Raw genomic sequence first — 12,229 nt, forward strand, 5'->3', positions numbered from 1 at the left:
GAAGACATGTACACAACATCACAGTAATCAAATATTGGCAGGATCAGTTGCACAACAAGTCTCTTTCTGACACGATTAGTGAAACATTTCCTGGACCTGTACAACATGTTTATCCGACAATTCACTTTACGTACAATACTGTCAATGTGCATATTAAATGACATGGTGGGGTCCATCCATACACCAATATATTTAAATTTGTCTACCTTCTGTAGAGGTGTGCCATCATTGCAGGATATAGTGAGAGAACTTGATATAGTTTTCAATTTCGAGTTAGTGCCAAAGGTCATAGTGACAGATTTGTTTTTGTTAAGAAGTAATTTGTTGTACAAAAGCCAGTCTTGCAGAATATTGAAGTCGGATTGAAGGATGGTTTGCACTTCAGATAGGTCAGATTTTGAAATATAAATGACAGTGTCATCGGCATATAGTTGAACAGAGGAATTAGTGAAGATGGATGGCAAGTCATTTACGTATATAGAAAAAAGAAGGGGTCCCAAGGTAGAACCTTGTGGCACTCCTCTTTCCTGGATCAGACCATCCTTGCCATCTAAAACAACACATTGTTTTCTATTATGGAGAAATGAACTGAACCACAAAATTGCATGTTTATGCTTGGAGCACACTAACTCAAAGTTGCAGGACCCATGCACACAAGTGCTGTCAATAAGGTGCCAATCAGGTGCCAGTCACACACCTGTGACTGAGATGTGACATGAGAGTGAATACCAACAGAAGAACATTGCAGGGGATTTGGCACATTTCTTTGGGGCCACTACCAACACGGTTAGCTGTGTTGCTCATTCCATGAATGCATGATCCTTACAAGTTGTACCTCGTTGTAAGGGTGACTAACCAGGCTTTCCAATGATATAAATACAATACCAATTGGTATTATAAAAGGGGAGGAATAATGTACCGAAATAACGTTTCCAAACTTTTTTGAGGAGTTATATATATACATATATGTGTGTGTATGTATTTACATGCATACACACATATATGAACCCTCACCTTCTACCTGTATGGTTTTTTTCATTCACTAAATGTGGGCAAACCGGAGCGCCCGGCGAAAACCCAAAACTGCTACCAGAGTAGCCGTCAAATAAAGCTCAGAAAGCCTCACCTTCTAACTGTATGGTTTTTTTCATTCACTAAATGTGGGCAAACCGGAGCGCCCGGCGAAAACCCAAACTGCTACCAGAGTAGCCGTCAAATAAAGCTCAGAAAGCCTCACCTTCTACCTGTATGGTTTTTTTCATTCACTAAATGTGGGCAAACCGGAGCACCCGGCGAAAACCCCAAACTGCTACCAGAGTAGCCGTCAAATAAAGCTCAGAAAGCCTCACCTTCTACCTGTATGGTTTTTTTCATTCACTAAATGTGGGCAAACCGGAGCACCCGGCGAAAACCCCAAACTGCTACCAGAGTAGCCGTCAAATAAAGCTCAGAAAGCCTCACCTTCTACCTGTATGGTTTTTTTCATTCACTAAATGTGGGCAAACCGGAGCACCCGGCGAAAACCCAAAACTGCTACCAGAGTAGCCGTCAAATAAAGCTCAGAAAGCCTCACCTTCTACCTGTATGGTTTTTTTCATTCACTAAATGTGGGCAAACCGGAGCACCCGGCGAAAACCCAAAACTGCTACCAGAGTAGCCGTCAAATAAAGCTCAGAAAGCCTCACCTTCTACCTGTATGGTTTTTTTCATTCTCTAAATGTGGGAGAAACCGGAGCACCCGGCGAAAACCCCAAACTGCTACCAGAGTAGCCGTCAAATAAAGCTCAGAAAGCCTCACCTTCTACCTGTATGTTTTTTTTTTTCATTCACTGAATGTGGGACAAACCGGAGCGCCCGGCGAAAAAACCCTTTCCTTTTTGTTTGTTGTGCGTTTAGACCGGTGAAACCGATCTGAAGCACCTGCGGCAGGCTTTGCCGACTGACAGGAAGAACCTGCAGACAACGTTACGCTTTTTCTGCGTCAGGTGATGTTTGACGAGGCAGGCGAAGCGTTCTTCAAGTGCTGGGTCACCTGATGTCAAGTCAAGCAGCAACATGGCCCTGTCACTGCCCAGATCCTGGACAAGCGACTTGAGATTTTTGAAAATCTTTCCGTTAATATCAAAATCAACACCCTCGACTTCGAGCAACGTTCTTTCGGTCAGGCGCTTGATGATGTCCTCGATTTGTTTTGGGGCGGTGAGCACATTTGCTTTCAGGTAAATGTGCGAAACCAGCGTCTGCACGATTAACTCCACGGCACACTCCCTTCTCCGCTGCGCTGCAGCATCCTGCTGATGTTCGGCAGGAGTTGGCGAAGCTATGCTGACCTTGGTGACCTCTGCAGGGCCCATTATAGCCCGCGGTGGCGTTGTTTCAGGGCCCATTATAGCCAACACCATGTTGTCAACGTGTGTGTTGACCTGAGTGCTTAAATAGTACGCCATGACTCCCAGGAAAGTCAGCACTCTGTTGTGGATCTCATGGTACTGTTGGGCATTTCGCTGGGTCCTTGGTCTTGCGAGGGTGCCGGGTTCCTGTCTGGGTCTCAAGTGATGATAGAGGAAATCACTCATTGCTTGTGTGATTACCAGGGTTCTACCTGCTTGAGCGTTCATGCGGTTTGGCATCTCACAGAGCACATTTACAGCCTGGGCTCCCTCAGCAGTCTCTTCCACAAACTGGCTGACGACCTCAGTTATGTCTGATGACTTGCTTGACTGTTTGCGTGGTGTAAAGCACAGGAACGCCTTCCTCAGTTGTGCCAGCAGCCGAGCGAGCATCACCTTGACAAAGAGCTTTGCAGAACACTTCTTGATTTTCTTCTGGATTTCCTGCGTGGACAATTCCCTCATCTGTTGGGATGCTGGACTTGCAGCTCTTGATGTTTGACTTGTAGCTTCTGATGCTCGACTTGTAGCTTTTGATGCTCGACTTGTAGCTTTTGATGCTCGACTTGTAGCTCTTGATGCTAGACTTTCAGCTTCTGACGACTCCAAACTCTTCAGTTCTTCAGCAATTTCTCCTGCAACGCTTGAAATCTGCAGAGAACATTCTGATTCCATGGACTCATAGTCAGACTCTGGTAAGTCATCCAAGAGAGGCTGAATGAAATCCCTCATCTGGGTCTCAATTCTGTCCTGCAGGGATTCCGCTTTGTCAGACTCCTGTGATGACAGAGAGGACTGATCCACTTCAGATTCAGTCACAAGTGTGACCTGGGACTCGGTGACTTTCGGACGGGGACTCCGCCTATGCAATCGTGGTGTCAACGCGGTTTTCATTTTCTTCATGAAAGCCTTCATCATGGTGGCGGCGTGACTGACCATTTTGTTGAGTCGGCGAGGTGGAGTGTTGTGCAGGATGAATTCAGAGCTTTGATTCTCGGAGAGGGCAGTTTTGACGCTGACTGCGACATCTTTCCCAATCAAGTCTTCCAAGCTCTGACTGCTGGCACAACTGAGTTCCTCACCAACATCCATGACATCTTTGAAAGTCTGTGTGACTTTGTTGCACAGGTTGGCCTTGATGTCTTCCTCGGTCGGACTGACATTCCCTTCCCTGGTCTCTGTGGCATTCATGCTCCTCACCGCTGACAGGAACATCAATGACACCGCTCTGACGATGTCCAGCAGCAGCTCTGCCAGCAGGAGTTGAGTATTGACATCTGGATTACCAGTTTTCAACACTGTGTACTGTTCATGTGTCAGCCTTTCAAAGAAGCCTTCGATCAGTGGACGAATGGTGTGTGAGATGTCTGGTTGCTCCCCCATTGTAGATGCTTCTGAATTGAACGTGAACTGAACCTTTGTTGAATGTGGATGGAAATCTGGTGGATTGTTGATCATTGATGTGTGGAAGTTTCTTCCTTCTTCACTCTGTCTCGTAATGTCTTCTACTGAAAACTGTCTAAATGTCTTTGCTGTTGCATCTTATTTATAAACTTTTTTCATGACGTCACAGGTAGATCAGAGCCAGATGGAATGTCGCTGTCGAGATCAAAGCTCCACTGACGTCACAGCTGAGATCAAAGCTCCACTGACGTCACAGCTGTCTCCGACATCGGAGCACGCGACACAGCTGTGACGCGCTCCACCCGACGTCTGGCTTGACAGCGCAGGTTTGCAGCGGTTGCTAGGCAACGGCGCCGCCCACTCGCCACAGCGGTGAAACTATCGAGCGAGTGTTGTCATTTCAGCCGCAAAAATGGACTAAAAGTGCCAGTCAAAGCTATTTAAAAAAAAGGAAGAAGTCAATTTATTTGTTCAAATAGTAATCTTAAAATGCTCCTAATAAGCGTGTGGCACACTAAAATGTAAAATAAATCCATCAGGTGTTGAAACTCATCAATATTTAATTCTCATATATTTCTGATAAAAGCCTGACCAATCAGTTTATTCGTCGGCCTTTGACAGGAAGTCATAGAAAAAGTTACATCCTGTTAGACGCGATCTGTAGGTTATCTGTAGTTTGCGACCACGTTCGCATTTATTTATATTTGTTCATATATATCTGTGATATATATATCATATATCTGACCAGAATCAGAATACTTTAGTAACTCCTCGGGAAGTTACAGCTGCAGTTGCTACATAAGAGAAAGAGGAGAAAGACTCAAATAAGTATAAAAATATGAAGTATAAAATAATGCCAATGCCAATACAATTAAGTTTAACATTGGGGTCTGGCATCTGCACAAATTATAAGAATAATAGTCAGACATTGTTTTTTTCTGTGATGTAAAAAAATAAAATAAAGAAACTACTATGTTCCTGCCAGATACAGTAATGTAATAACTCAATCAATCACAGGTGACTTTGTTCCAATAGTTGTTTTTTAAAGTAAATGACACCCTTCCCGGGGTGCTGTAGTCTAAAACACGGTGACATTTCCTCTTAAGGCTACAGACAGGTACAGTAGCCTGCTGTGGTCATTTTCAAGGCTCAAGTTTGTCAATCTAGCGCACAAGTCAACGTGACACCACTCTGTCTGATCTTCCAAAGCATGAAAGAGCTAACATTTGGGCTGACCCTAATTCGACAGTAAGTGTGCAGCCGACATCGATATTTAGTGTTTATTATGAGGCCATATATTTAGCACAGAGGCTCCGAGTAGTGCTGCTTGTTGCTCCTATTTTATTTATAGTGTGAGACATCGATAGCAAGCATCGTCGTGTAGCTGACACTTCCCTACTTTAAAAAATGATAGTTGCATGACTAAACTAAACACAAGTGCAAACGTTTCACCGAGACGCAATTATCATCCGATCGCTCAATGCCGGGGTGTTTGAACGCGTCCTGGTGCGTTCACGAACTTAACCGGAAATGGACTTTCCCACTGTTCCTCCACTTTTTTCTCATCTCCAGTTTTTTTTCCCAGTTGTGAGTCGCGTCTACACGTATGAAGGTAATAAAATAATGACCTATCTGAACTAAGAAGGCAAACTCGCCTTGCAGCGGTGGCGTTTTAACGCTACGGCTTCACTTCTTCCGTTCGGACCTTTCACAATAAAAGTCCGACACAGGAAAAAAAACTTTAAAAACTTAAACTTGAATTCAGAGAATTTTGCTGAGAAAAAAAAACAAAAATAATAAAAAAAAATATCTTACCCTGGTTTCTTCTTCGCTGTCTCCGATGGTTAGAATTTAAATCGCATGTGGTCTTTACAAACGGAAATGATGTAGGGGGAGTGAGATCCGATCACAAGTAGCTTTCCTTTTAACTTTTAACAGTTTGTTATAACATCAGCATACACGTGATAGTTATTGGCAGCTGTTTCTCAAACTGAGGCATGACCCATGTCCATCTTTCCAGTCCGTTTAAATGAAGTTCAGGCCGGTCTGTGAGAACTGCTGTACCTCCACGTGACCGCTAGATGGGGGAATTGTCCCTCATCAACCACAGTATTATTATCTGGTAAAACCAGGAACTTGGATGTATGGTTTAAAACTTTAGTTTGTTATGAAAATGCTTTAAATATTACAATTAAAAATATATGTTTCTTAGTCTTGGGTTAAACCATTTATACTAAATCATTTTTTTCTTTCAAATCCGTTCATATTAGTGTTAAGATAATTTATGCAATTAAACCCAGCATTAGTCGGCACTCATTCTGATATTTTATGAATTTAGACAAAATAAACAATATGAAGAAATGTAAAAGGCAATATTGTCTATTGTTTTTTTAGACTAAAAGTTTAATTAATCAAATCAATAATAATCAATTGATTAATTGATGTCTCGTTGACATTGTCGAGCACAGCAGAGAGGTGACTTTTGTTCTGCAATAACAGGAGCCAGGTTTGACCGTCTGCCCCCACTGAAAGGTCCTTGAGCAGAACAGTTATGCAATAAATCCACAAATACAGTATGGAATTTAAATGTATGGCAGTTGAACAGCAGCCCTGAGTTTCTTTAAGTAGTGTACTTTGACATTCATACATTGTTTATTTCCTGCAGTGGGGAAACACGGTACAATAAGGAAGGCCTGCTACAAGGTAGAGTATGAGTGAAGACACATGTAGCCTTGTGTTTTCTCTGTGTCTGACTTTCATCTTCCCCTCCTCCTCCTCCTCCTCCTCCTCCTCCTCCACACAGGCCAAGCTATAGACGCTCCCCTGTCTGAGATCGGGCTGCAGCAGGCGGAGGCAGCGGGCTGTTACCTGAAAGATGTCGCCTTCAGCAACGTGTTTGTGAGTGATATGCTGCGGGCCCGGCAGGTACGATGCCTCAACTTCTCCTCTTCTTTTTACAGATAATAACAGGTCATGAGAATGATGTTGATGGGTATTTCTTCCAGACTGCTGAAACTATAATAAAACTCAACACTAGTTGCTCTGGACTAAAAATGGTGTGCGACCCTTTACTTAAAGAGATCGTGAGTGGCACTTCTTTGGTGTGATTTCCCCTAAAATTCCTTATTAATAGATCAACCTGAGTCATCCAGTCAATTATGTTGTTTTTCAGAGCTTTGGGATCGCAGAGGGGGGGCGGGTGCAGGACGTGAGAGAGATGGCCAAGGCAGCCGGGCAGACGTTTCCAGGCTTCACCCCTCCAGAGGGGGAGACTCAGGAGCAGGTGAGGCTTACAGAATGATTGAGTATCATTATTATTATTATAAGTATTATTTAATTATCTTTCTTTCCTCCTTCCTGTCTTTTACCATTTATATTTGCCCTCTTTCTTCTCTTGTAAACTCATAAGTTAGTCTTGACATATGTTTGTTTTTAATATTTAATTCCTACACTGAATCAAATCCAAACCAGATTTAATGTTGCTTTTTTTCTTCTTTTTGGTTAAAATAATACCCTTTAATTTCTAGGTGGAAACAAAACAAAAAGTGATGTAAATGAAATACAAATCTATAATAATAAAATAAAAACAAATTAAATTCCATTCAAACTCAATGTGTAAGGATCATCTTAACCTTTAGTTGATTTGTAAAAAACCCTGATGCAATACAGCCATACCGACACTAGGTGGTGGCAGATACCCGTCTCCTCAGTCAAACCTCTTTCTCTGCACAGATGTAACATCTTCTCTGGCTTTCTTTGCATCCACACCATTGTATGTTCTGTATCTGCCCACTTGTTGTGAATCAGGAGGATCAAAGTACGCCCATCCACTGTCAAACAACTGCAGTGTTCGTCACCGGCCCTGATTAAAAAGTCACCACTTAGCTTTGTTTTATTTGTGTTAGAGGCTGCGTGGGAGGACTGTGTGTGTGTGTGTGTGTGTGTGTGTGTGTGTGTGTGTGAGGGGGCGTCGGAAGGAGGGATGTTCTATTTTAAAAAATGCCTCATCAGAATTCATCCATTAGATCTCGGCTTGGACGTTAACTCTGGTCCAACGTGACCGACACATCACCATGATGATGCAGATATCCAACGATGGACTTGTCAGCGGCGGCTACCCGCCTCCCTCCCCACATTTCCCTTAACGAGTTACCGGTTGCTTCATCAGGATGAAACTGAAGTTTTTACATGCGTGTGTTTTTGACGGGAAAAAAGTTGCACGACCTTTAACCTTTATCCTTCACAGATGCGGGAAGTCACATTTGCACACTGAAGAGAAGCATTAAGTTCTAACAGGTTTTTTTCTCTCTCTCTGTTGAAGGTGAAGGAGCGGGTCAAAGAGTTTCTGGAGAAAATGCTCCAGCAGGTTGGATCCGAACACTGGCATGACGGAGGAGGGGAGGAAACGTCCTCCCCAGCTCCCCCAGAAACCTCTCCTGCGGCGGGGAGGGCAGACGACGGGCTCCGGGGCGTCCCGGTGCACGCTGTGGTCGTCACCCACGGGGCCTACATGTGCGTGGCGGTGCGATTCTTTGTGGAGGACTTCCACTGCTGCCTGGCCCCGGGTTCGGATGAAGCACACATGTTCTCCTTGAGTCCCAACACGGGTCTGTCTCGGTTTATTCTGAGCGCCAGAAAAGAGGACGGCAGGTTCAAATTGTCTGGGATCCGCTGTGTGTTCGTCCACAGAGGAGATCACGTTAAACAGGAGTTCCTTTAGAAAGGGACGAGATAACGAGACGTACGATGGAGAATCATCACTGAAAGGTTTACAGTCTTCCTCCGGTTATTCATTATAATCATGTATTAAAGACATATTACAGTACATAAGATACACATATATATACATACGATGCCTCATCTCAACCCAGGGAGACGGTACTCGCTCTGTCACCGTCTGGCTGTTCATTACTGTAAACGTGGGCAGCTTTGTGCTCTAATGAGTCCATGTTTCTATATTTATTCTCCGGAAGTGCACAGATCGTTACGTAGGAACACAGTGGAACCGCAGCGCTGCTGACTTTTAGGAAATCAGTGACTTTGTCATTGTTGGGAATTAACACTGGGGTCAACGAGGGCAAATGTAGCATGTCGGCAAAGGTCACGCCTCCTTTCCTTCCACTGAAAATAGATGATGTGTGGAACAGATTAGGTGCGTCACCGTGATGCTGGGATATAAAACTCGTCATAATGTAGGAACGCTGCTGGGCTTGAGTGGGTTTCTAAAATAAGAAAATGGAGCAGCTTCTGTGTTCTATAGTCAGGTGTCTGGAGAAACCGGCCAACTGTGATCAAATTAAAAATATAATAAAAAAGATCCTTGGGAAACGATTAGATGGTGGGCAAACGACTGTGTAGCAACGTCTTTGTATTTGTCATGATGTTCAAATAAATCTTAAGTGACTCATTGCTGACTCAACAGAAATGTGAACCCACATTCATTCCTGTTTTTCCCTCATTCTGCTGCGATTTGCTAAACAAAAAAAAGTTATTTTTGTTGGCGATCTGTTGATCAGGGAAAGAAATACGACAGAATAGTAACCGTTTATTTTTCAGAACATCAGAAATAACACAACATGAAATATATAAATAATAAAACAGAAGGCTAAGAAGGAAGTCATTGAACACATTTCAATAAATAAATAACTTTTCATCTGTGACTATTGGTGTCCGGCACCTGATCATGTTTATGACTCGACTCTTCTGGCTGGAAATGGCAGATTTATTACTTTATTCTCTATTTTTTTTAGTTTGTAAACTCCTGTTACGAAGCTTAACCGTCAACAATTCAACTTATAAATATTCATAATTACTTACAGATTACACATTTTTTTTACATATGCAAAACAAACATTGCCACATCTGACCCGAGGTTTAAAGTTTAACCGACGGAGGAGGTCAGCAGGACGCCGGATGGTTATGTAGGATGTTGGCAAACTGCTGTTCAAACAGGAGACCTGTGCAAGCCGCTGTGATGTAACTTTATCGAACGTAACGGGACCACAAAAACACATTCTGAAAAATGTGATTCAAGGAATTTATAAAATCTCTCATATATTTAATCGTTTTCCAGTTTGACTCGTGGGTTGCTGATTCTGCAGTCTCTTCACTTCTCACACATTAAACCCCAAGCTCTTAATCTTGTTGTGCTCGGTCTGCGATGTTGGTCTTGACGGGACTCACGGGCCCGTTGGGCTGCAGGACCCGTAGGGGGTCATCGCAGGAGGTGATGGTCTCTTTGGACACCGCACCGGCCCGGTCCTGATCGGGCTGCCCGTGGTCCGCGTCCTTGGCAGGATGTGAGGGATGTGACTCTGATCTTAACGGATCTGAGGGGTTCACATCCTCGCTCCTCCTCTGTCTCTTTACCAGGGGACCCAGGAGCCTCTCCACCAGTCCTGAGGGGGGTCCAGGTGGCTCAGGTCCCTCCAGGTGGAGCAGCCGGCCCCCCCTTAGAGAGTAAAACACGTCGTGGGGGTCCGCCACATCTAACCAAATCCGCTGGAAGACACAGTCTTCTCTGTCTTGTTGCCTCTGTTCAGTCGGGGAAAACAAAATGTTAACGTTCCTTCCAACCATTACTCTTCACTCAAATGTAAGACATGGAAAAAGCAATACTCACAGAGTTGTAGAGCTCTCCCTTTGAGTCCATACAGAGGAAACGCTTTCTTCTCAAATCAAATATTGACACAAAGTTCCATGTATCTGTTCTTACCGGTAAAATAACTGGAAGAAAACAGGTTTAAACACATGACTTATGAATGAAAATTAAATCATATTTAGAATACATAGAACATTTCTGGCTGCCGGGAATATTATGTCATTGTATAGACTTGGAACAACATATGTTTGCAAGTTTATACAGATCTGTGTAAAAACAATTTTTTAACCATTATTTTATTTTATATTTGGGACATATATGTAAAACATGCTATGTGAATTAAAATGAACAAGGCCTAGACAGATAAATAGCTGCATTTAATGTTGAAAAGACATTTATTTTCTAAAGTGACTTTTAAAAAATGATCAGTAATAAAATAAATCGTGTTTTTAATGGATGAGACTCACCCAGGAAGTGTCTGTGAAGGCCTTTTCTCTTTAATCCACTCTTTTCCACGTAGAAGCGTCCCGTGTTGAAGCTGCTCTGCTGGCGTCGTAGAAGGGGCTCCGGGGCCCGGGGCCTCGGCGAACAGTCCGCTGGCACAGACACATGCACGGCTATCAGCATGAGCGAGAAGAGAGCCGGCTGCATGGTGAACGGGGATGCCGTGCTGGCTCGGCTTCTTCAGGGGCTGAAATGTTCAGGTCGGTGTGTGAACGGCTACTGGAGGAGGAGAAAGTCCAGCAGCTCTATTTAAACAGGGGGTCGATGAAATGGCTCACTCATAAAAGCCTCACCTGGTTTTAACCGTGGTTAAGGGTAACCTGCGTGGAATTCCTGCAGCCTCTGTTGAAGTCAGACCTCTAAAACATAAATAAAGATAGACATCTAAAACATCAAGATTGAACTTGTAACTCCAGAGGCAGAGGAGGGAGGATGAAGAGACAATAAGAAGGTATGAAAGGTTGACATTCAACTTGATCAAGAAGAAGAAGACGAAGGTGAAATCTGGTGTCATCTTGTTTGACTTTACTGATTAAAGTTGGTTGAAAGCAAACAAACTTCTGCACAGATAAAAGCACTCTGAGGCTAATGTGGGATTTATCAGACTTCTCTTCAGTATCTCTTCTGGTCAGAGCATAGTTCTGATTGTGACCCCATTTATGGTCCTCCATATAGTCCTCTAAATAGTCCTCTACATAGTCCTAATAGTCCTCCATACAGTCCTCTACATAGTCCTCCATATAGTCCTCTAAATAGTCCTCTACATAGTCCTACATATAGTCCTCTATATAGTCCTCCATATAGTCCTCCATATAGTCCTCCATATAGTCCTCTACATAGTCCTCCATATAGTCCTCTGAATAGTCCTCTACATAGTCCTAATAGTCCTCCATATAGTCCTCTACATAGTCCTAATAGTCCTCCATATAGTCCTCTGAATAGTCCTCTACATAGTCCTAATAGTCCTCCATATAGTCCTCTACATAGTCCTAATAGTCCTCCATACAGTCCTCTAAATAGTCCTCTACATAGTCCTAATAGTCCTCCATACAGTCCTCCATATAGTCATCTAAATAGTCCTCCATATAGTCCTCTAAATAGTCCTCTACATAGTCCTAATAGTCCTCCATATAGTCCTCTAAATAGTTCTCTACATAGTCCTAATAGTCCTCCATATAGTCCTCTAAATAGTCCTCCACATAGTCCTCTAAATAGTCCTCTACATAGTCCTCTACATAGTACTAATAGTCCTCCATACAGTCCTCCATATAGTCATCTACATAGTCCTCCATATAGTCATCTACATAGTCCTCCATATAGTCCTCTACAT

General features: G+C 43.2%; 2 protein-coding genes across 2 annotated transcripts; one reads left to right on the plus strand and one right to left on the minus strand.

Moving 5' to 3' along the window:
• Positions 1 to 4,979: 4,979 nt before the first annotated feature.
• On the plus strand, positions 4,980 to 9,206 carry tigara (TP53 induced glycolysis regulatory phosphatase a). Its single transcript, XM_084017636.1, has 6 exons — positions 4,980 to 5,042; positions 6,460 to 6,497; positions 6,598 to 6,719; positions 6,800 to 6,877; positions 6,967 to 7,077; positions 8,116 to 9,206. Exons 1-6 carry the CDS (start codon positions 5,005 to 5,007, stop codon positions 8,512 to 8,514), a joined length of 786 nt encoding a protein of 261 aa, XP_083873762.1. The 5' UTR covers positions 4,980 to 5,004; the 3' UTR covers positions 8,515 to 9,206.
• A 132-nt stretch (positions 9,207 to 9,338) lies between these two features.
• On the minus strand, positions 9,339 to 11,242 carry LOC311018193 (fibroblast growth factor 23-like). The gene is made up of 3 exons (XM_084017023.1): positions 10,863 to 11,242; positions 10,417 to 10,520; positions 9,339 to 10,328 (listed from the first exon to the last, which is right to left on the minus strand). Exons 1-3 carry the CDS (start codon positions 11,044 to 11,046, stop codon positions 9,930 to 9,932), a joined length of 687 nt encoding a protein of 228 aa, XP_083873149.1. The 5' UTR covers positions 11,047 to 11,242; the 3' UTR covers positions 9,339 to 9,929.
• Between the last annotated feature and the right edge of the window lie 987 nt (positions 11,243 to 12,229).

Source organism: Eutrigla gurnardus (assembly GCF_963514095.1).
Source record: "Eutrigla gurnardus genome assembly, chromosome: 9".
In the NCBI taxonomy this organism is placed as follows: Eukaryota; Metazoa; Chordata; class Actinopteri; order Perciformes; family Triglidae; genus Eutrigla; species Eutrigla gurnardus.